Below are 26,590 nucleotides of genomic sequence, written 5' to 3' on the forward strand. Positions count from 1 at the left end.
TCTTACCGTGACGTACATCAACGAAGAAATTATAAAGAAATGGTTGATGTTCACAACCAAACAATCAAAGCTCTTCCTTGGTTTGTTGCCAATGGCTGGACTTCTGAAAAGTTCTCGACTGTCAACAGAAGAGCATTCTCCATCTCACTTGGCCCTTCAATAACATTTTTCATGGTTATAATTTTATTTGTATACAAAATCTAATGATATTGGTACACAATTTTTAAAATTGATAACATTTAAAGAAACTTTTCAACTAGTTTTTCTTCAAATATTATTTAAGATTATTATATCATATTTATGTATAATAGAAAACTTGTAAGATGTGTATTTACTTTTAAGTTCATTGCAAGACTTTATCATTATTATTTAATCCCTTATATTTCATGGTCTATTGACCAAATTATTTCTTTAAATTACTTATTATCTTTAGGTAAGATTTTTGGTTGAAATGAAAAATGGCAAAAAGTGGGAAAATTCGAAAGGTTGTAGGTTGGGATGGGGAGTTGGTGTCTGAGTGGATCGAAGTCACGATAGCTCAAGTGGTAGAGCAGCGGCGTATTTAGCCGAAGGTCGTGGGTTCGAATCCCGCTCGTGAGAGTAACTTTTTCATTTCAACCAAAAACCTTACATAAAAGTATTAAGTAATTATTATTTAATATCCCTGCTCTACTAATTACCAGTTCCCATTAATAGAATTCAGCGAACATGAAATATACTAAATATAGATTTATTTAATTATAGACTTGCATATTAAATAAATATTTAAAACATTAAAAAAGTTTTATAATGTTGTAAATTAATTTGCCCCCATTATGTATTTTATGTAATGCAATGTATATATTTAAATCTATTAGAATTCGTGGTTCGATTGACCAATTAACTTTTTTTTAATTAATTAATCTTTATGTAAGGTATGGGTTTAGATAAAAAAGTCAGTGTCACGAGCGGGATTCGAACCCACGACCTTCGGCTAAATATGCCGCTGCTCTACCACTTCAGATATCGTAGGTTGAGATGGGGAATTGGTGTCCGAGAGGATCGAAGTCACGATAGCTTAAGTGGTAGAGCAACGGCGTATTTAGCCGAAGGTCGTGGGTTCGAATCCCGCACGTGCCACTGACTTTTTTTTATCTAATCACATACCTTACATAAAGTTTAATTAATTGAAAAAAATATATTTAAATGCTATATAACTCACTGCTTCAAATAGAGAGGGCTAAACCCAGAGGAGTGATATGGCTATTAACCGGCCCCTGGCATCAGAGAAAACACCTCATGTAAACAGTCAATAACATTTGTAGATTATGCATGTAAGAAACAGCCGCCCAAATTATCTTTGAATACGAAGCAAACGCCCAATGGATACAACACCTGGGATACAAAGAAGACCCAGGAAATCGACAGACATAGACCTTGTACTTCTTAGGAGAAGTGTCGAGTTGATTATACTAAACTAAGGAACTAGAAATGCAAAATAATCCAGAAGGCTTCAGTGCTTGTGGAACAAGAAACGCCACTCCCCTGTATCCTTCATCATCTTCAAATGTTATTTATTTTAGTATATTAGACAATCAGCCTGTATATGTAAATAAATAAATAAATAAATAAAAATTAAATAAATTCCTATAGTGGGTGATTTGCTACGCGTACGACAAAGTTCGTCCCGATCTTCTATACCGTTACAAAGTTCGTATGAACCGCAGATATTCAGCATTTTATGTTGTGTTTTTTTCAACTATTTTTCCAATAATGTTGCAAATGTAGTTTTGTTTTACCAATTTTAAATTTAGTAGGTTTTAAATGATTTAGTGTTTTTTTACAAATAAATTGAAAGTTCTAGAATGGAGCGTTCTTAAAAGAAATTTATCGCTCTTTTTAATGCTTTTTTGGATTATATCAAAAATGAATTTCAACCAGCAGATTTATGACGAAAATCGTAGATAATTGCAAAAACGTAAAATGTTGAATATCCGCGAAAGGGTTGAGAATCGGACATGGCCATACGAGAAGTGAATCACCCTGAACAATAAAGAATTCTTGTTTAAATTATAGTTTTGTTTGATTCTTTTATGTTAACACATAAGATAAATTAATAAATGTATGAACAAATCCTTTTCCAAAAGCATAATTAACTCGGCCTATTAAAAGAGAGGCGAATTCATTATAACGTTAATAGCCGATTGGTTCACAAGAGACTTCCAGTGGGAAAATAAATAGTATTTTCGCGCCGATGTCCACGATAAAGTGGAGTAGTAAATAGCAATACAGTTGGCAAATTGCCCCTACTAGACTCTACCTGGCAATGTACCAACGACCCCATCCAAACCACTTGCTTAATTAATCACCGAAAGGAATTCAATTGTACCATACAATGACTTTCTACCCGTAAGATTTGTTTTATTTTCGGTCTCGGTAAATTTGTAAATAATAGCCTCTTCATTTGGAAGTTTTCATCGTAACAAAAAACTTCGTTAAAACGTGTATTTTCCTCTTTTTCAAACTTTAATTTACTTTCACTTTGGTGTTTACTTCTGAGTCTTTAATGGTACTTTTACCCCTGCCATTGATAAAAATATTCACGGGGTTTGTTTTTTTGAATGGGTGCTTATTTTTTCTGAAAGTTCGTTGAGAATATAAAATAATTTCAATCATACAGAATGGCTTAACATCAAACTACTTTTGGACATAGCGAAAAAGAGGTCAAACTACTTTACATGAATTTTCATTAATACTATTTCCAAATAAAGAAAAACATGAGCTACGACGGGATTAGAACCCAGGACCGTTAGTGTGGCAAATACGAGTTAGACGCCCGAAAGCAACACACTTACCCGATGCAACGCTATGCGACGCTACCCGATACTACCCAAATCCAAAGTCCAAATTTCTATAAGGTTGTATTACCCCGTGCACATCTGCCCGATGTTATGTAACGCTACCCTACTGTACTCTCTGCGATTCCCACTGTCCAGATTTTCGTCGAGTAGCATCGAGTAAAGTCGAAGACAAAAGAATATTTTATTTCAAACTACATGTGTTATTGCCGTAATTACAACATACTTATTTTAATATAAACCAAATTAACCGAGATCAAAAATTCATTAGTTTTTATTTTAAAAAATTAATTTTAATGGTTTGTTAGAAAATTGATAAAAATTAAAAAAAAAATAAAATTCAAAACACCGGAATGCTATTGTTTGATATAATGAATTTAACCAACAATTTATTACACTGTTTTGCTCATAAAATTTAACTAACAATGTATTTAATGGTTTTGCTTACAAAATTACACCCTTTTCGACGAGTAGCGTCAGAACAAGACACTCTTTTTTGTAGTTTATTTCAAAATATGTATATGTAATTTTGACGTTATATTAATTACAACGTTCTTATTTTAATGTAAACCAAATTAAACGAGATCAAAAATTAATGAGTTTTTATAAAAAATTATTTAATTATGATGGTTAGGCAGAAAATTTATCAAACATCGGAATAACTTTATTTAAAACATGGTTGTGCTAATAAAATTTTACTTACAATTTATTACATGGTTTGCTCAAAATAATGCATTAAGAAAAAAAGAGGCGTTGCGATTGTGATACATATTTGTGACACACGCTGTGTGACTGTACGCTTGACGTCGTCTAGATCTGCACACCCTACTAAAACATGAGAAGGCGTCGGGTAGCATCGGATAGCGTCGCATCGACTTGCATCGGGTAAGTGTGTTCACGGCTTAACACTCGGCTACCGATCTCGAGATAATTTATAGTCAGACTGTACATCATATTGAGTGTAATATTTTAATTAATCGATAAGTCTGATTTATTACTACACTACATTGAAACTACTAAGATGGTGTTGGTTCTGCTTACCTGGTCTGTACGGACTCCCACAGCACGATTACTGCCGTCTGTACAGGTTCTCCGTCGACCATTTCATGTGCTCTTGTTGGAGAAATTGCTGGAGTCTTAAAAAAATGGTGATTGCATCTGGGTAACCGGGCATATAGAACTGGAAGGTTACGAAAGGGTGTACGAGGCGCCTAATGCATCCCAACCTCCCGACTTGGACACCGAGATGCTAAACATGAGACATGCTAAAAATCCAATAAAAACATTATTAAATTGGCAGAGAAGCTCTTACGTATCGATAGATGGTTTACGGAAGACCTGATTCGTAGAAGAAGAGTAATTTTCACATGATTGAGCATGTGCCATGGGAGCTTTTACGTCTGGGCGAAAACCTGTTATGTCTCCAGTATGTAAAGAAGGGTTGCTCCATATGTCCCCATCTTATTAGGCGAATTCAATTGAAGGGTGTAATTCCTTCATAGTGAGCGCATAGGAATGCCATCTGATATGAGAATTGTGCTTGAACGAGTATCTAGGTCCCTTTTTCCGATTTGTAGAGGAAACAGAGTTGTTTTATTGTATATAGCACTGATAGTCTTGCGTCCTCTAGTGAGTGTTGAGAATGAATGTATTTATTAGTCTGAATGCATAGTGTGAGAGGGTCTATGGCGAAATGTTCAGTACCCCATCAACCCCCAATTAGGTTAGGTATATAATAATCGAAAAAGGTGATCGAGGAATATCAAGTACTAGGCCATCCTAAGTGAATGATATGTAAATAAGAAAGAACGTTTTTAAGACTAATCGTGTTGAGGCTGAAATGTCCTTTCTGTTGATGTTCCCTCGAGCCCGACCTCGACGACTGGACCGATAAGACCGAGGTCTGACCCGTACTGACAACACCCCAGGTGCATGATTCTCGATTACAATATAAATGACATTGTCGGTGGTCCGCGAGAAGTAATAGGCTCAGCTGTGTGCAAATTTGTGCATATATAAATCATTATTCAGTAATTGTAAGAAAGATAAATGCAAAAGTCCTGGAAGGGCTTATCCCCATTTACCCCGATGAATATCCAGTCATATGAGGTGAGTTGAATTTATGAGCGCGAATGGAGAACTTTATCTCCAATTGCACTAAGTACTCTGTGTGTCAACGCTAACCAGACCATCATATTTTATCTTCTTTCTGTTTTATATGTAGCTGTGTGTGCTGTATGTATTATTTTATCCACAATCGAGGAAGTACAGAGAATCTAGGATAAAGAAAATAGTGAGTCGGTTAGCGTACTACGTTTTCTCACCATTATATTGTTCTAAGTCTGGAGCGATGTCAAAACTATGAGGTTTTACTATAAGGAATCGGTGAATTACCTGTGAACTTTGTATCAACACCGTATATTTTCTCTTGCTTTGCTACATAGTCTCTAAAATTCCTCACACTTCCCTTTTGCTTCAGTTATAAACTTTCCTGTCCAATGTTATTTAGTGGGGAGGGCGCAAGTGTAGTAGATGTAACGTAGATATGTAGATGATTTCAGGGTATGGCAAACTGCGCCCTTTAAGATGCTGCCTAAAGCACATCGGTGAGTCCTATTTCATCAAGAAACTTGATTAAGAGGCCCGGTTTCAATGGTTGAACCTCTTCTATGGTCACATTATACATCCCAAAACATTTCCTGCTTCGGGCTAGTGTAGCTCCGCAGTTTGTTAGTAGATGTGTTGGTGTCCCTTCTGCCTCTTTGCAGAATCTGCATGTGCCATCTTGGATTATTCCAATATTCTTTAAGTGTCCATTTAACTTGCAGTGTCCTGTTAGGAATCGTTTGTTCCTGCTTCCCTTGACACCTTCTGTAATTTCTTTCCTTCCAAAATTGGTTAAAAGATTCTTGGATTGTCTGTGTCCAATGAGTGAATTCCATAGTTCCCTCATTTTCTTTTTGTCCTTCTGTCTGAGATACTCGTTAATAGTGTGGGTTCCCATGCCACAGAAGGGTTCGGGTCTTATCAGCGGTGTAGCAGCCCCTTTTCTTGCAAGGGTGTCCGCTTTCTCGTTGCCTTCTACTCCCATGTGTCCTGGGACCCAGCAGAGGCTGACTTTATTCTGCGTACCTAATATGTTTAGTTTGGTTTTGCAGTTCAGCACTATCCTTGAACTAATGATATTTGAGCTTAGTGCTTTGATGGCTGCTTGGCTATCTGACTGATAGATTCTTGTTTTTGTACCTTTTACTTAGGTTGAGTTGGGTACATCTTTCGATTGCATGAATCTCAGCTTGGAAGATACTGGTGTATTTTCCCATGGGTTCTAAGTATTTGGTTCCAAATACTTCTGCCCCTGTACTTTCTTTTGTTCTAGATCCATCTGTGTACCAAAGGATGGTGCTATTCTTGAAAGAGTTGTTTCCCTCTCGTTCCCATTCTTTTTTGGTACCTTGGTTTATTCGGAAGTTTTGGTTAAATTCAAACATCCTGTTCATGTCGTCTCTTGGAGCCATGAGTATCGGATGGTCTTTCCATAGTTTATTGCAATCTCTCCATTTTAGTTTTATTTCTGTTGGAGGTTTCTCTTTGGTAAAATTAATGATGGTTTTCTGCGCTGTCCTTATTACCATGTGGTGTAAGGGGTCCCAGTACGTTTTCCTTGCTAATTGTAGGACATGTTCTCATTGCTCCCGTTATGCAGATGCATGCAAGTCTCTGTATTTTTGTGAGTTCTTTTCTTTTAGTCACTTGTTCTGCTTTATCAGCCCAGGCTATAGCTCCGTATGTAAGTAAAAGTCTTACTATCATGCTGTACATAGCAGGGTTTGCAAGTGTAGTAAATGTATCCTCTTTAGTACGCTTATACGCCAAAATGATCCAAATTTATTCACCTCTCAATTCACCTGCAAATTTTTTTCACAGAATTCACACTAATTAGTTTACAAAACGTTTTAATAAAAAATCAAATATTCTTTCACCAACCCTGAATTCGAACCCTAACTAACTCTAAATAGGCTTTTTCGATGGGCGGCAGGACCTCTACTATTGGTTACCTCTTAACCACAAAAAACATCTTGGCAGTATGTTTATATCGGCAGCTTCCTTCAGAAATTTATATCGTAACTGGGTCCAATTGGGGCTTTTGGTTCACTTCAACTGTTATCGAATATCCATCATTTTCAAAAATTCACTAATTTCGTGGTCCGCTTGACCAATTAATATATTTCAATTAATTAAGGTTTTTAGATGAAAAATGGCAAAAAGGAGGGAAAATTCAAAAGGTGGGATTGACATGGGAAATTAGTGTCCGAGTGGATCGAGGTCACGATAGCTCAAGTGGTAGAGCAGCGGCGTATCTAGCTGAAGATCGTGGGTTCGAATCCCGCTCGTGCCATTGACTTTTTTATCTCAACTAAAAACCTTAATTAATTGAAATTTTCAAAAATTGTCGATAATAATTAATTTTACTCCAATGGAAAGAATGAACCAACAAATGTAAGTCGGATGCGGACCCCCTAACAGTTTCCTCTTCAAATGGCGACGAGTTCAATTAGTAACCAAAGCGATCGAGTTCGCCCGGTTTAATATCCTGAGCGGCAACTTGCTTAAAACTTTATCATTTCGTATTTTGCCCAATTTCGCCCAATTGCGATAACACTTATCAAAGTTAATTACACAGGGGAAAAGTTTTCCCGATTGATGAGAGTGAAGAGCGTTTTTCGTTATTGCCCCTCATTTCTCAACACAAAGCAGACTTTCCTATTTCAAGACGTTTTATTTATTAGCGTCTCCTTACAAATCCAACTTCCAAATTTTAACGTTATCTAAAAATGATTTGTAAAAGCATAACATGGTTGCGTTTGATTTATTATTATTAAATATTCTCAATAGTTTGGAAAACCCCTGAGAGAAGACATCAACACGACTACATGCAATTGTATCATTACACTACTAGACACAACGTCCATTTGGCAACATAAACGGAATACATACTTCACACAAAACCATCAGATACCCCTCAAGCTTCAAATAACATGGAAAAATATGATAACCTAAGAAATAAACAAGCACAACAAAAATCCCAAAAATACACAAATCAATAACAACCGCAAGGACATTAACGAATCCATTTTAATCTTAACCTATTAACTTGAGTTTTTATTTAAAAAAATGTATTTTATGTTTTTATAAAAAATAATAGCCGAAAAAGAACAATAAGAAAAGAAAATAATAAGAAAAGAGCATGGTACCAAGGATGTTGCCTTGTGGAACACCTACTTTCGTCGGTGGGAGAGAAGGATGTCCCTCGTACTTGAAAGCACCTATCGGGCATACAGGATATTGGGATGAGGTAATAAGTTAGTTTTAGTATACACTTGGGTTTTAAGAGCAAGAACACAATTCCTTCCGCTCTAGGGGTGTTGTTGTTTTCGAAAACCATTTCGAATTATTAAAATAGTGTTAACGTTGAAACTACTTTACCTATCCACATGGACAATTCTACATGAATGTAGAGCTTTATACACTACATGCAATTTTCGCAAGAACAAAAACGTGGTCATCTTAAATAAATCACATCTGGAGATAAAATAAAACGTTTGAGTAGTTTTTGTTGATTGCATACTTATTTTATTATTTATAATGACATAAAATCTCAATTTAGTTGACATTACAATTAATTAAGATTTTTAGTTGAGATGAAAAAACGTTAATGGCACGAGAGGGATTCGAGGCCACGACCTTCGGCTAGATACGCCGCTGCTCTACTACCTGAGGTATCGTGACCTCGATCCACCCGGACATCAACTCTCCTCTTTTCATCTCAACTAAAAACCTTAATTAATTGTCATGTATTAATTGGTCAAGCGGACCACGAAAGTAGTGAATTAATGATTTAAAAATGAAGTACACTTCACTAAAGCTCTCCGTCGCCATTTCAATTGTCGTCGAGGATCCAAACCGATTACACGACATTTGAAAAATGGCAAAAGGAGGGAAAACTCATAAGGTGGGGTTGAGATGGAGAGTTGATGTCCGAGTGAATCGAGGTCACGATAGCTCAGGTGGTAGAGCAGCGACGTATCTAACCGAAGGTCGTGGGTTCGAATCCCTCTCGTGCCATTAACTTTTTTTCTTCTCAACTAAAAACCTTAATTAATTGTCATGTATTAATTGGTCAAGCGGACCACGAAAGTAGTGAATTAGTTGACATTGGTTGACAGAAATGAGCACACTATTGGAGGAGACGGGCCTCTAAGACCTAGGCTACCAACTTAAATCTAAAAGCTGCCTCTTTCAAACAGAACAAAAAAGTCACAATTCTGAAACATCTTCACCAACCACTACAAATCTTTACAGGGTTTAGAAGGTTATATACTTAAGTAACTTAACCAGATTTTCAACCCTACACCCTACACATGGTCTCTGTATATAAATTAATACCGGAGATATTAAATAAACCATCTGGAAAATTTCCTTAATTTTTTTGCTGATAACGATTTGATGTCTAAACCTTGTTGACGAAATGCAAAGAAATTAAGCTTTCTAGCGGTTGTAAAAGTTTTGAAATTTGATCCAATCCATTGGTGTTATGAATTTTTAAGTTGAACAACAGCGACAGGACAACAGCGGAAAAAACTTTGGCAATTCCAGCCAAAAATATGTATTTTTTGTCCGATATAAAAAAATCATATTGAAAGTAGAAACATCTTTGCGTTTTTGGAACTTTTTATATATTCAGTCCAATTTAATACGAGTCTGCATATTATTTCCTTATTTTAAACGAATTTACTTGTATAGCATCCTTGAAATGCATGCAAAACGAATGCATAAATAAATTAGAACCGGGTATACCAAATAAAACGTTTGAGGGAGTTTTTTTTAAACATTTTTAACCTACTTTGCAAGAAGCTTGTTTTCGGTTTTGTAATTTTCTTTTGGTAAAGACAAAAATCTTGCAATACGTGCATAATAAAAATATATACTTATTTAAATTGCTTAAAATATTTCTTTTCGCCACCATGGGCAAGGTTGGACATGTGCCTAATGTTTTTTGATCTAGTATCACCAAAAAGTTTCATTTTCACGGCCGTAGGATCATCATAAGTTAATATTTTTATAAATTTCCTTTACCGGTGTATTAAAAATTAAATTTCCTGTCTTATGTCTTCTACAAATATAAATTTTGATGAACTCTAACTTTTCATCTTTATTATCGTTCCTGACATTCTTCTCATGTTTCAACGGTAGTTTTGGTTCACTATTCATTCTAAAATATTAAAAAGGAAATTTAACACATTACCTTATTAAATATGCAGCAGTAGATAGCTATGTATTAATAATTTTTATTATTATTAAAAATAATAATTTTTTCGGCAGGGAATCATTTTAGGGATTTTTTCTTCCTTGGCTTTAATATTCCTAGTGAGGAGGCAGAGAGGGCGTCGGTGGCTGCAACGGTTTAGGCATTGACACGACGCTCATCACTGTAAGGTGAAGGTCCCGGGTTCGAATCCAGCGTGAAAAAAAATATTCCTAGTCTAAGCTAAAAAAAACTTTGTGGCATATAATTAGACTGTTTTAATCAATTATTTAAAACGGTGCTTTTTCACCTTCTTGAGCTATACAACTAGGATTATTTGCTATCGTTTATTTTTTAATGAGCTGCCACAGAAATATGAAACTAATCCTAATTCCACCCAAGGAATCATCTGATTACTTATAACGTTAAATGATTATTTTGATCTGTTCTGTTTATCACAGCTTGGCTTTTCAAAGAGTCAAAATGACATTATAACCGTAGTCCGATTAAACCGTGATATTTTATATAATGCCAATATATTGACAATAAAATCTGGCTAATCCAATGAAAGGCCTAATTACGAACAGAGAAATAAAATGAGTATGACTGACCGATGGTCCAACAGCTTGAAGAAAATAAGTTACTACAGAATAATAAACCGATCTAGTGTGAATTTTTGCTACATCGTCTTTTGAAATTGTGTGAGTAATAAATTAAGTATAATTATTATCAGAAGAACGGTATCGAGCCGGAGGTATTCTGGGTGACTAACACCGTTCAAAAGGGACATGAACAAAAGGGACTCTAAGGGGAGTTCCTTGTAGATTTATAGTGGATGCAATAACGTGCATTGACTAGACGTCCAGGCATTGTTCCAATAATATATAATGAATTCAATAATTTCAGAACATGCTTTGTTGTCTAAAGCTCTGCTAATCCTGAGTTTCATCGTCTACTCTATTAACAATTGTACAGTTTTAGCATAGATGTACATACTTCAATTATGATTTGTGATTCGTTTTAATTTAAACAGGGTTTTTTTTATGATTGAATGAAGTTAAATCTATATCACATTTATCAGACACATAACAAACTGTTCCAGGGTGTTGGAGAGGTGCGTCTGGAAGGGGGTTTCGGCAGTTCGCCCAGTAGGACTGTGTTCATGTATTCGGCAACGACGACACCCGGTGAACCAGGGGTGACACTACAATTAAGAGAACCAGAGACCAGCCAAGAAAAAACGGAACTGAACTCGGTCCTTGCACGGATTCAGCAAGAAGAAGCCGCTGCAGGTTCGCTCAGCCTGAGCTATCACGATCCTGATATCATCACCGACGGCAGCATCGATGTCCTTCTTGGAGCAAACACCATTTCCACAGGGGGTAAGGCACACAGAAATATTGTCACTCGTTTTACATATTAGCCAAAATAGTATGTCAATGAAAATAATTTTTTGGGGTAGGGGCAGGGATCAGAAATTTGTGCCGACGATTCCCAGTTCACCAATTGGTTATAAAAATCATCAAATAAGAAGGATAATCCGGGTTTTGCAAAAATTGCAAGTTTTATATATTTTGATTTTTTCAGAAAACTTTGCATGCAAGCCATGCTTATTTTTTAGATAAGTAATAAATAAAATAATAAAGGAAGGGTTAAGATCCAACTACGAGTCGGCTGAGGACGAGGGGTCATACCAAACTAATAACAACCAATTTTCAACATAGATGTAGATGTATTGTTTGGGGTGTGTCATGTACTGCGCTCATTGATAGCTATTTTATCCCCTGCTCTGTACCTATAGCACACCGGTGACACGTAGTTTTTTGAGATATTTGATCATTATGCCCGGTTTTATTGGTTGAATTTTTTCGTTGTGCTTTCCAAAACACTTCCCCCTGAGGGAAAATGTAACACCACTGTTTGTTAGTACGTGGGTTGATATCTTCTCTGCTTCTTTGCACGATCTGCACGTGCTTGTTGGTTGTACTCATCTTCCTTTAACTAGTTATCGATTTATTATTAATTATTATTTCCAATTTATTTAGAAATCGTGAGATGCGGTCTGGTGTGATGTAAATTTCAGAAAATCATTTTATTTATCGTGCCAACGTTTCGATCTTTAGTAAGATCATCTTCAGGGCCTGGGATTTACAAACATTGTTTACATATAACAATTACATTTTGGATGTGAAAAAGTAAATTTATACAATAAATTGTTCATTGAACATGTAATTGTTATATGTAAACAATGTTGGTAAATCCCAGGCCTTGAAGATGATCTCAATAAAGATCGAAACGTTGGTACGATAAAGAAAATGATTTTCTGCAACCTTCATCCCACCATACCGCATCTCACGATTTCTAAATAAATATCGATTAACGGTCACTAATCACCACACATTATTTCCAATGGTTATACACAGACCGTTGAGAAAAAACATATCCCACTTCCGGGTTCGAATCCCGCTCGTAACACTAATTTTTCTTCTCAACTGTCTTTGCATAAAAATTGGAAATAATAAACCAATATTCTTGAGATGCCCATTCAGTCTGCAATTGCCTGTCAAGAATATTGTCAGGATTCATAGTTTTTCCTACTTCCTTTGATGCAGTCTGTTGTTTGTTTCCTTCCCAATTTTTCTATAAGTCCATTATATTTAGTGGTCTATTAACTAAATTACTTCTTTCAATTAATTAATCTTTTTATGTAAGGTCTTGGTTGAAATGAAAAAGTTAGTGTCAAGAGCGGGATTCGAACCCACGACCTTTTTATCCTTCTGTCTGTGGTGTAAATTGGTAGAGTGGATTCCTATGCCACAGAAGGCCCCAGGTCCTATCAGTGGGCATCCCCATTCCTGTCAAGGGCGTCGGTTTTCTTGTTACCCTCTACACCTGGGAACCAGCAGAGGGTGAATTAATTGTGCTACCTTGTTAACTAATCTGTTTGGTTTAGTTACGCAATTCAGCACCATCTTTGAGCTAATGATGTTTGTACTTAATGCTTTGTCTTGTTTATTAATCTTTGTTCAAGTTGAACTGGGTATATCTCTCAACTACATGGAATTCAGCCTGGAAGATGCTAGTGTATTTTCCCATGGGTTCTGGGAATTTCTTTCCAGCACCAAACAGTTCTAGTTTTATACCCAGCTGCGTTCTAGACCCGTCAGTGTATCGATGGTAAATTTCCACATAAATCAGAGAGTTTATTTATTTTTCGCTTTGATTACTGGTTACAACTTTAGTTCTTTACATACATGATGGTAGAGAGTAAAATGACTGTCTGAAAGCATAGAGAAAATATATCGTATATTAAATGTCAAAAAAATTGTTACCCACAAATAAAATAAGCACTGATACATTTTTCTTTGAAATCTAGTTTTTTAGTATGATATACACCTCAACCTCAGAAAGCTCCTGGATTTGATCTTACTACGCATAACAATCTCAATAATCTTTTTTTTTAAAAAGCAATATTCTTCCAGTATTTTTCGGTTAAACTTTGATTCAAATTTTTTGACCGCTTATTTCTATACTACTCCAGATTTTTTCGTTAAATGAAGACATTTATTATCTCTAACATCATAGAATTAACGCTAATTGCATTACAGTTCTTTCAAATTTAAATCAAACAAAATATCTGTAATTTTTGCCTTTTTTAGAATTCCTTTTTCTAGCATTCTTGTAAAAAATTGTTGTTGTATAAAAAAAGAGGATTTGCAGAATCAAATTTTCTGCAAAAATAAATTACGATCCTAAAAAAAATCTAAAACTGAATGGCTTGTGTAAAAATGACACATAATCGCACTACCACCTTAGTCGAAAAATAATTATTACAAACCCCTCAAGAACATAAAATTTAAAAATAAATTATGCAAATATTACCGACTTGTGTGTTATTTCTTATTTGAAAATTTGGTACACCGAAAATTACAAACTCTATTTATTTAAAAGTAATTACTGTCGTACAGGAAGGTTTAACGTCCAATTAATAGTAGGATTTCGCGGACGAGGGGTCAAAGCACTTTATAATACATTTTTCATAATCTTATCAACCAAAAAGCCATGGTCTCTGCCGTGATTCGAACCGAGGAACGCTAGCGTGAGCAAGACGAGTAGGACGCCCTAACCGCCCGGCTGACGCAACCCCTTCAGATTTTATTTGATTTATTTTTTGTTAAAATATTTTTTGAGCCAATTAGCGAGAATTCTATGATAATAGAGATGATAAATCCTTTTACCGAACAGAAAAATTTGGAATTGTCCAGAATTGAGAGGTCAAGTAATTTTGATAATGCTGATATAATATTTTGGCGTACATTTAGCCTTAAAACGGTAAAATTGTTCTCAGAATTGGTTATGGGGATAAAATAGAGGATTTCCGCAATTTCAGTAATCCGATTTAAGTTTGCTTAGTAGCATGAGATATTGTGTTATGAAACATTTAAAATGTAATGGTTGTAGTGCCCATTAAAAAAAATACAAAATTCATTTTGTATCGACTCTTTTTTCCAGTTTAAAATAACACCGAACGGTTTCGTGGTTAGTTCATTCGAAGCTTTTTGTTTATCATTTTCAGAGGGAATTTGCAATCTAATGGTTGCCATTTTAACTTTTTGCAATTCAATGTTTTTTAAATATTATTAACCACATCATTGCAAAATAAATTTTTCCGACCTAAAGATTTTTTTTCATCTAACTCGAATCGTCTATTAAAGATGATATCCTCCGAATTTTTAAAATCTTGAATTAAAAGCTCATAGTCTTTCTTCCAGGAATATAAAGTAGTTATCATTTTTCTCGAAAGAGGTGCACGAATTCCCAAGGGGAAGCAATTTAGGGTTGTTACGGAAGGGGTGGGGAAAGAGGAGTGGTACACTGCTAATTCAATCATCGGGTCTATGGCGTTTTGTCTCATAAATAATTTAAGGAGTGTCGGTCGGTGGTCCAAAGTTGGCCTCGGCATTTAAAAGTTGGTAATTGAGCGGTAAGATGAGAAAGCCCAAGAGAAATTATGAAAAGAAAAGGGGACGAAAACCTTATCTACCTCCAACAGGCCGTATTGTCTCTATGTACTATCAGCACACACTTTTGAACTACGTTCTTTGACGGATAGGACTTCATTATCTTATTTTACTTCGAAGAAAAAAAAATCACATTTAATATGTTCTTCATCCCTTGTCTTTTATACTGTAAGTATGGAAACTTTAATGCTAAAATCATTCCTAATAGCCTTTGGAGAAAAGTCTGACATCATTCAACCTAAATAATTAATACAAATGTAGTTTTAAAACTATGCAATTTATATTAAAAAAATTCTGTCAGCCGTTCATATAAAAAAGCTCAAAGCATTTTTTTAATAACTCATAATGATTCTTTAAGTTAATTTTTTATTGCACAAAAAAAGGCCCAATTTGCCAGTTTAGCCTACGAAGCTTTGTGCCAGTGGAATTTTGCCGTGTTGGTTATACCCTCGTCTTAGAAATCGATGAGCCATCGGACAGTTGAACAGTGCAGCGTAATCATTTTCCGTCCTAAACTTTGGTTAATCAACTAGGCTTCAAAGACCTAGAATAAAATGACAGGACCCATTCAATTCATATCTTCTTTTTTTCGATTCGTCCTTTAATTTGGAACTGTGGCAAAAATATAAGTCCTAATTAAAGATTTTTGTACAAATATGCGAGGTAATTTGTTATCCTAGATATATTTCTTTATACTTTATGCTTCATGAAAGCACACCAATAGATAACAGTTCACGTTTGGTAAGCACCATCTGTGATATAGGTTTACTAAACTGGGAAGGGTTTATAAACCTGACGGATTTAGAAATGGAGCTGTTAGGGTAAAATGGATCATAAGATGTGGAGATCTTCAGGTCATCATTCTTTAAAGCTTCGTTAAGGATTCTTAAGAAGGAATAGCGTTGAGATGGCTGGAGCAGTAAGGCTAGGATGGTTCATGGGATGTGGAAGTCTTAGGTCATCATTCTTTAAAGCTACGTCAAGGATTCTTAAGATAAAAAAGCGTTGAGATGGCTGGAGCAGTAACGCGAGGATCGTTCGTGGGATGTAGAGGTCTTGAGGCGATTGTTCTGTAAAGCTTCGTGAAGGATTCTTAACACAAAAAAGCGTTGAGATGGCTGGAGCAGTAGGGCTAGGATGGTTCATGGGATGTGGAGGTCTTGAGGTCATCCTTCTTTAAAGCTACGTGAAGGATTCTTAAGACGAAAAAATGTTGAGATGGCTGAAGCAGTAGGCCTAGGATGGTTCATGGGATGTGGAGATCTTGAGGTCATCGTTCTTTAAAGCTTGTGAAGTAATCTTAGGACGAAAAAGCGTTGAGAGGACTGTAGCAATAGGACTAGGATAGATTATGGGAAGTGGAGGTCCTGAGGTCATCATTCTTTAAAGCTTCGTGAAAGATTCTTAAGACGGAATAGCGTTGAGATGGCTGGAGCAGTAGGGTTAGGATGGTTCATGGGATGTGGAGGTCTTAGGTCATCATTCTTTAAAGCTACGTGAACGATTCTTAGAACGGGAAAGCTGTGAGGGAGCTTGAGTATGATGCTGCTTCCAGCGGATTTTCTTCTTATACTACGTTTTTAAATTAGTCAAGAAATCAGCGTATTCCTACTTCATTTTCCGAACACCCAATAATACCGAAGGAAAGTAGAACGCCAGTCCTGACAGAATCATCATATTTTTCAGGAATGATAACTAACAAATTTTTGATAACACAACCTTACTAATTAGTAAAAAAACAATAAACTGACATTATAATCCATTATATTTCGTGATCCAATTGACCCAATAACTTCTTTCAATCGATTAATCTTTATGCAAGGTTAAAAAGAATAAGTTAGTGTCACGGGCAGGATTCGAACCCACGACCTTCGGCTAAATACGCCGCTGCTCTACTACTTATAATGTAGGCTCTGTCATTATAATGTTATAACAAAATGTTCTGCCTGAAATCACACGCGTTATAATGTAGGAAAACCTTTGATTTTATCGCTAGATTAGAGATCGTCTGCAATGACAGTTCCAGAGCTTTTTGTACCACATTTTTTACCGGTTTTCCCCCCTCAACTTTGCTCGACACTTCCACCCTCACCAATCTAGGACATTTTCCAACCCCTTCACGACTGGCTCGCTGCCAATTGGTCCCAAGCGTCCCACTGACTAACATAATTTTCCTATGGCTCACCTGTCTCGCTCCATCCCCGGGTCTTTTCCTGTTTTTCCATTAAAAAAAATCAAAAACCTTGATAACGTTTATAGCGAAAAGAAGCTTAATAAATTCAACACAAATTTAAGAGGGATAATAATAATTGCAAATTTTGAAACTTCTATGGTCTCTCGCAGATATTTTTACAAAACGTTTAGCGAATAATAGTCCCTTGAAATTATTTCAAAACACAACATCAAACAAATACACAGATTTGTTGATGACTCGCCATAGAAGACGTCAACAACAACATAAACCACCTACAGAACTGACCCCTTACACTGTTAAAAGTCTGATTTTCAATTGTATGCGAGATATTTCACTTTTCAGATTACTTCAGCTTTTCAACATTATTCCAAATGTAAATTTGGTTACAGCAATGGAAAGAGCATTGAAAATTCTATTAGATTAATTTTTTGTAGCCTAAAGCAAATAAAATACAAAATTACGTAGAATACTTTTACTAGTTTCCTAAGTTCTTGTCTAAAGTTTAAGTAAGATTTTCTGGGTTCTGTAAACACTGTCAAATATGACGGTTACAGAAAAGTCATACCAACTAATGTAGCTGAAAATACATTTATGTTATCAATGGTCGGTTATCTCCAATGAAACGATTAATTGTTATTATTTGGATTTTCGGATACACACGGTTTAAAAAATGAGATTAAAATTTTGAAACTTGACAGGTTAATAGAAGATTCTAATACATGTAAAATTAGACTACTCAATACCAATTGTATTTGAGATATTTCACTTTTCAGTTTACTTCAACCTTTTTCAAAAATGTATTCTATAATGTACCCATATGAGATTCATTTGTGGTTTTCATTTTACGTTTAAGCAAGCAAAATACAAAATCACTTAGTTATTACTACTTACTAAAGTTCTTGTCTAAATTTGATGTAAGATTTACCTGGTTCTCTAAACACTGAGAAATATGGGGCTTACAGTTAATTTGTTCCTACTATTGAGCTGTAAACATTATTTACATAAATTAAACATAAATTTTTAAAGGTCAATTATTACCAATGTTAAATTTACGTTAAATGGCTAAAAATTTAATTTACAATTGGTTAAAAATAGTCGTTAAGATTTTGAAACTTCTAAAAACTTAATGGTAATACTAAAAAAGTAAACAAAACGTAATCTTTATTACGATATATTGAAATTTAAAAAAAAGCTTCAAAAAACTAAATTAAATTTTTACAATGTCCAACTTCATTGGCTTGTATACTCAAAAAGGGAGGTCATATTGAACATTTAATTTAATTAATCTTTTTATGTAAGGTTTTGGTTGAAATGAAAAAGTTAGTGCCACGAGCGGGATTCGAACCCAAGAGCTTCGGCTAAATACGACGCTGCTTTCACTTAGAGAGAGGCGTATTTAGTCGAAGGTCGTGGGTTTGAATCCCACTCGTGGCACTTGCTTTTTCATTTTAACCAATGCCTTACATAAAGATTAATTAATTGAAAGAAGTTATTTGGTCAATCGGACCAGGAAAATATAATGGAATTAAGTGAAACATTTCTTCTTTAAAGCGCCATATACCTTTCAGTATTTACATAACTAAAGAGATCTTACTTAAACTTGATACAAAAACATAAGAAACTCGTAAATTTTTATATTGTAAATAATTTTCTAATTAGTTTGCTTAATCTTATAATAAAAAAATGAAGTTGATATGTTTCCAATGATCTTTCTAATGGTGTAATCAAATTAACAGTAGGAATGCTCTGATATCAATTACTAAGTGATGCCAAATTCTCTAAAATTTACTTAAACATTTGTATAAATCAAATCCATGTATAAATGAGTTAAGCGGATTACTGGGGGGGGGGGGAATTTGTGATAGGACCGAGAGCGGAATAGTATCTCCCTTATAAACAATGCTCGGCAGAATTGGTTCAATTAGCAATACAAACGGTCCGCCGTTAGCTCGTTACATGGGATTCCACCCTCTCTTTACTATAGTCAAAAGGAAGAGACAAAAGTTTGTACACGTTCTTCAATCTTGAATTGAGTGGCAATGAAATGGAAAATAACGAGGGGCCCAGAATGGACAAAGGGACCTTTTATACTCATCTCTTCAATCGAATCTCTTTTCCGATTATATGGCGATGACGATTTAACCAGGCCCACCCTTAAGGATACGTCTCTTGTACTGCAGAGAAGAAAATATTCCCTTTCCCAACGAAAATTCAATAATAGAGAAAAATAACAAATTCCTTTTATATTAGCGAGGCGATTGGAATGTACATCTTAATAAAACCTCGTTAATCCATAATATTATCGATATGTTTTAAACATAGCCGTCCCATTTTATTGCCTGGTGGAACACGTTCACAAAAACGTTTACGTATAAACTAGAGAATTAGTTTAATTTTTGCTTAAGCAAAATATCAAATAGAAAAAAACCTCCAATGCAGATGCTTACGAAGATTATTGTCTACACATCTGCAGTTTTTTTCCCATCAAATAACTAAACCATTTTAACTTCAAATTAACTGTTTTTAATGTAATATTAACCTTTTCATTATTTCAAATCAACTCTTTCTAACATTAGATTACATTTTTCTTTGAAAATTAACTATTTTTGACTTTAAATTAACTTTGTAAACTTCAAACTAAACCTTTGGAAAGTAAAATTAACCAATTTTCCGTCAAATAAATCCATTTTAACTTCAAATTAACTTTTATTATTAAAAATTAAATCTATGTAACTTCAAATTGAGCTTTTTACGACAAATACACCATTTTTAACTTTGGATTAAATTTTTTATTTTAAATTAACCCTTTGTAACTTTAATTTAAACCTTTTAAACTTCAAATTAACCCTTTCTTCGTTAAATAACACATTGTTAACTTTATTATACTTTTTAAATTCAAATTAACGTTATTTCACTTAAAATTAACCTTTTCTCGTCAAATAAACATTTTTAACTAAATATTTAAACTTTAAATTGATTTTTTACTACAAATTAAAGTTTTTTTATTTTCATTTAACCCTTATAAACTTAAAATTAACCTTTTTTAACTTAAAATTAATCATTTTCACTTTAAATATACCGTTTTTAACGTATGGTTAACTTTATTTCTTTCAAACTAAACATTTTTAACTTAAATCTAATTTTTTAATTTTTCAATCATATTTCATTTTTTTAATCAATTTTTTTAATTTTAACTTAATGCTTTTTAACTTAATAGGAACATGTCCGTTAAATAACCCCTTTTTAATTGTAAATCAACTTTTATTTCAAATTAACCTGTTTTAACTTTAAATTAACCCTTTTAAACTTAAAATTCACACTTTGTAAGTTAATATTAATCATTTCTCTTTCAAATAAACCCTTTTTAATTTTAAATTGACTTTATTTATTTCAAATTAATCCTTTTCAACATAAAATTAATCTTTTTTCTCAAATAATCTCTTATTAGCTTCAAATTTTCTTTTAATTTGAAATTATTCATTTTTAACTTTACATGATCTCTTTGTAACTTCAAATTAACCCTTTCTAAGTTCAAACTTTTTCCGTTAAATATCGTCATTTTAGTGTTTTTATCTTTATAGTATTTTTTTATTTCAAACTGATGTTATTTATCTTAATACAAAAACTTTTCCCATCAAATAAACTTTTTTAACTGTAAATTAACTTTTTTAATTGAACTTAACCCTTTTATTTTTCAGTTAACACCTTTAAACTCCAACCTAACCCTTGGTTACTTCAAATTAACTTTTTTTTTTCAAATCAACAATCTTTTTCCGCCATTTTTTAAACTTAAAATTGCCTTTGTTATTTCAAAATAACCCGTGATGTTAACCATTAAAAAACTGACAACATAGCATGAAATATAAGAATGTAAATTGTTTTGTAAATATATGTGTGTATATATATATAATGATATTTTTCATAAAAGACATTTAACTTCATGTTATTTATAATATTTTATTCATCAATCATTTTATATTTATTGTACAAAAATTTATTTCAATGTTAAACTTTTAATTTTAATTAAATCTCTTGAATTTTTTATAATCTCTCTTTTTCAAATTAAAAGAAAAATCATTTATTTTTATATTTAATTTTATATAATTGTTGATTTTAATTGTAATTAAATTTCATATCGACTTCTAAGACCTCTATTATTCCATTTTCAAAAACGCTCATAGGAATTTTACTTTTACTTTAAATAAAGAGTTAATTTGAAGTTGAAAGAGTACATTGAAATCTCCCTTTTAAGTTTAAAAAGGTTTAATTTAACGGAAAAAATATTTATCATTTACTATTTTTTTTAATTATCTAAGGGATTTTGATTCAAGCAAAACGAAAGGGACAATTTCCAAATGTGGAACGAACATTTTTCCACTTGTCGCTTTCGGTGGTATTTGGGTTAAATCTCGCTGTTGAATATCAGCTGCATTCCTGGAACCGTTTACTCCTGCTGGGGCTCATTAGCCATTGTCAACATCTAATCCTTTTTACAAACACAGCTGAGCTGTACTAGTACAACTGGTCGTATTCAACCAAACACATTAACGATAATTCTGACAAGAAAAGAGTCCCTGTTTGATAGTTCACGACTGTTAACATTTCAGCTGAGATTGATTCAATGTTCTGAAAGTTGAATAAGAACTATTATTTTCTCCTGTCTTGATTTAGCTTTATAGAATCAATTAAAATGATACCCTGATAAGTGAAGTTATACTTCGTTTTACTTATTAAATCCATTATATTTATTGGTCTATTGACCAAATTAGTTCTTTCAATTATTTAATCTTTTTATGTAAGGTAGGTTTAAAACGAAGTATAACTTCACTAACAGCTCCCCGTGGCCACTGCATATGTCGCCGAGAATCGAACCCTGATTAAACGTCATTTGAAAAATGTCAAAAAGGAGGGAAAATTCGAAAGGCAGGTTGAGATAAAGAGTTGGTGTCCGAGTGGATGGAAGTCAGATAGCTCAAGTTAGAGGTTAGAGAAGCAGCGTATTTAGCCGGAGGTCGTGGGTTCGAATCCCGCTCCTGGCACTAGCTTTTTCATTTCAACCAAAACCTTACATAAAAAGCTTAATTAATTGAAAGAAATAATTAGGTCAATAGACCACTAAATAGAATGGATTTAATAAACTAAAACGTTTTGTGTGAACTATAACAGTTAAAAGTATTATAATCCATAGCTTTGAGGATTTAGCTTGTTTACATGACAAGCACCTGCAAAAATAAAACAAATTTTCAAAATTTGCATTAATTTTGCACCAACCCAATATTAGTTTGATAGATATAATCAGTTTAGCATATTCAAAATTCGTTATGTAAACCTGGAAATCATTGTAGGATAGAAACAGCTGCTAAATCTTCATCTGGGCCGGTCTTAGAAATAAAAGCTCTTATTTGAAAAGTGCTTCGTCTTTTTTTCTCGCGTTTTTTTCTTGCGTTCGATTTTTCAATTGAAGTACTATAATAATTTTAACCCGTTACAATAAAAACAATTACAGTTGTTTAAAGGGCTGTAACTTACAAGGCTAAGCTCCGGAAACGTAAAATTCCTGCAACACTCTTTCGGTCCGGTGGGCCATTAGTTTTTAAATGGGAAGTCGGTATTACACCAAAATGCATAGCGTGAATAATCCTTTGATATTTATTTGTGGAACGTTCATTAGCCGTTTATTGAGGGCCAGGCCGCCTCTGATTATAACGGTTAAATAGGGGGGATATCACTAAGCCAGACAATGGACTGACTATTAAACGATTGTGGCTAGAATGGATTACAGGAAATTAAAGGGGATCGTTTAAAAGCGATTTTTTTCTCTCTTTTCCTCGAACGGCGCTGATGAATGGGAGTGTGCTCACGCTTTCGATAGAGGGTATAAATCAAATAGTCCAACTCAGAATGATGGCATTTAACAGAATTAGGACTTATTGCATAAGCGACCGTTCACCCTCGATGGACGATTCCGATTAGTAGCCTCGGGCTGACAGTCAATTCAAAATAAAACCAAAATTGTAAGAATGAAACAACTCCTTTTTCGCTTTTCCTACGGACAAATCGGTATTTTCATTCTAGATTTGGAAAAAGCTCTCAACGAAACGTAAACCAAAAATATTCTTCTATATCCTTAATTGTCTCTGTTAAAACTTCCAAATCTTTTCATTACGAATGAAAAAAAGTTCCATTTTTACCACCATAAAACTATTTCCCAAGATTGAAAATATTTTTTACTTTCTTCCTTTATTCCGGATTTCCCCGACCATTCCTGAAGTTATCTGACGTACTAATTTCAAGTCGTCAATCCGAGCTCTCATAACTTTAATAGAGACACGCGAAGGCCTGGGGCTAGACTAACTTCACGGCACCTGTGTACTTTCTATATGACTTTCATTTTCGTATATGAAAATTTACAATGCTCTTCCAACCCATTTAAATCACAAACAGCTGGTGTAAGTTAGCGTTTCGCTAATATATCGCATACTGCTCGAGGCGTTGCACAGTCCACCTTTGCTAACTGCGACCGATTAACTTAAGCGAGAACGATAAGACTTGATGTACTTTGATTCTCAACACCCGGACACAAGCTCTCATCATGAGATAAAATTACAACCCTTTTTATAAGTAAAATACATTTATTGGCCTTTTCATTGACGATTTGTCTGATGGCTGGTCGCTATATAAGTGGTGAGAACTAAACCCAAGAGTACAAGGTGTTAAGAGAACCCAGTTGCTTATAGATTATATTATAGATATATTAGTACTACAAAGAACTAAAAGAAGAAGAAGAGTACGAACAAAAGATTATTTTATAATGTAAAATAATAATAACATAGCATAAAATAAGAACGAATTTAAATGTATCTATATGTTGATGTGGCGTCTATTATAGCCATTTCAACAAGTGTTTCTGGATTCCTGGACACTTCGGCCTGGAGGGTAACGAACGTGCGGACGAGGCGGCGAAAACCGGAACGTCCCACCCTCCGGATCGGACCATCGCGATCAGGCCCTCTGACTCTAAGCATGCAGTGTGCAGTGACATGATAAAAGAAAGCTGGCAGTGTCAGTGGGCGGGGTCGTCGGAGAAGCTCTTGCGAGTCAAACTGAGGCCCTCAGAAAACCTGGGCAAGAGACGAGGGATCGTCCTCACTCGATTGAGGATTGGCCAAACGCGGTTGACACACGGTCACCTGCTTTTGGGCCAAAGCCCGCGCAGGAGCTCCTTATGCAGGGAAAAGTTGCTCGATGTGTCCCACATAATAGAGGCGTGTCATGCCTTGGCTCTATATAGAGAGCGTGAAGGCATGCCACCGGATTTAGGAATGGTTCTCCGTGACTAGCGAGCTCCAGGATCCCCTGTTCCCTCACATCTCACTCGTAAGACCCGCTCATCCCCAATCGACGTTATCATTCCGCAACATACAACCCATACCTTCGAAAGATTCTTTCTGATCCGAGCTGTCACTCTGCCTCCTTTTCCTCCTTTAAATCCCACCTGTATAATTACCTCCTCTCCCTCCAAGCTGAAACCTCACGTTAACATTTGTTATTTTTGTTTAATATTCTCGTAATTTTTTCTTCTGTCCTGCCTTATTGGTATACATTGTGCCAAGATTTCTATTTTTTTTTTACTTTTAACTTCATAGAAGGAACTTCCTTTATTTATTTCATGTAAATTATTCTTAGGGGACACCAGTCCCAGAATAAAGTTATTTTTCTTCTTCTTTCTTCTTCCGCTTTTTGGGAATTGGGAATTTTTTATTGTATATAGACTTCAAAATATGTGTTTTGTGTTTCTGTGTTTTATATGAGTGAGTGTATTTATTAGATTGAATGTGGAGGGGCTGATGGTGGAATAGCAACCCCATCGCCAATCGAGCTGTGTACGTGACTTGGGTCGATGGCGGAATATTTATAAAAGTACCCCATCGACCCCAATCAGATCAGAATGTTACTGTGTGCAGGTTGATGGAGGAATATTGAGTCCATCCACCAAATAGAATGAATGCAATGTATATAGGTGTGAATGTATTTATTTGTGGGAACGCATAATGAATATTTGTTGCAATATTCCGCATGCGCTCAGGGCTGAAACGATCAAGATGTCGGATGTCCCTTTATTAAAAAAACAAAAAACAAGAGTTTTTAGTGTTCGATTAATCATACTAACGATTAATAATTTGTGCACGGAGATAAAAGAATTATCAGGCAAAATTAATACATCATTAATTATTCCAAGCAACGTGACGTACACCCTTAGCTATTTTTATCATTTTTCATATTCTCCTTCGACCTGTTACATCAAATATGTGGAAATTATTGAAGAATGGAATTTTGTTGTTGTTCACATTACAACTTGGAATAACGAACGGTCCAACAATTTTTTGCGGCTTTTGGCCAATTTCAAAGCACGAGGGTGAAATAATCGAGGGTCCGTTTGTTCATATTGAATATGAAATTTTCCATTAGTCGACTGTGCGAAATTGGCTTAGTCGTTAAGCCGAAACTGGAGGGCGATATCAATCAAACGTTTATCAAGCGCAGATCTAAGTTAATCTGAAAAATAAGAATCATCGGATGTGCTGGTGACTGTAAATTGCTAAAATAGGTAATGTTTTACATTAAACTACACCCTTTTTGGGCACAGCATAAAGAAAGTCCTATGAGATTCGGATCTTTAGAAATCCTTCAAGTATTTTTTTTAAATCAAGCGTTGCCTTGTAAAACTTTCAAATTGCAATCCCTTACACTAATTAAAGGTTCTCGCCTTTTTTCTTTTCTTTATTTTAGTATTCTGTGTCCACAACGATATTGGAAACTATATCAACTATTTTTTTACAAGAGGATTCGGTTTTGAGAGCGTTAATTGTTTAACAATGTAAAAAATTCGAGCACGATAAGAAAATCTCTTCTCTTAAAAAAAAGGTATTTTTTCACTTTTCTCTAAAACATTTCAGCATATCAAATTTTTTTTTATTTTGTAGGTCAATAATAGACAAACACTATTGTGATTTGTTTTTAAAAAACACGGTAGAGGTGAGTGTATTGTTCCAAAAACCGGTGTAAAACTTAATCAATGTGACCAAAATTTAACGATTCAATATGTTTAAAAACTTCTATCTACGAAGTCGTAATATTGTATAATAAAAATAAATGAAACAAAAAAAGACTAATTTTCATAGATCAAATAGATTTTGAGAAAATTATACTGAAAAACGTCCACCGGTTGGCC

The 26,590-nt window shown here is 34.5% G+C and overlaps 1 protein-coding gene across 6 annotated transcripts in view; it reads left to right on the forward strand.

Annotated features, from left to right (window-relative positions):
* LOC106672933 (mucin-5AC) overlaps positions 1 to 26,590 on the forward strand; it is a 287,198-nt gene that overhangs the window by 172,700 nt on the left and 87,908 nt on the right. For all 6 annotated transcript variants that reach the window (XM_024224975.1, XM_024224973.1, XM_024224977.1 and 3 more), the window contains one exon: positions 11,246 to 11,525. In XM_024224975.1, coding sequence (XP_024080743.1) covers positions 11,306 to 11,525 — 220 coding nt within the window. In that variant the 5' untranslated portion in view covers positions 11,246 to 11,305. The remainder of the gene's footprint in view (positions 1 to 11,245; positions 11,526 to 26,590) is intronic.

This window comes from Cimex lectularius, unplaced genomic scaffold (assembly GCF_000648675.2).
Source record: "Cimex lectularius strain Harlan isolate CLEC.00 unplaced genomic scaffold, Clec_2.1 scaffold100, whole genome shotgun sequence".
Classification (NCBI taxonomy): Eukaryota; Metazoa; Arthropoda; class Insecta; order Hemiptera; family Cimicidae; genus Cimex; species Cimex lectularius.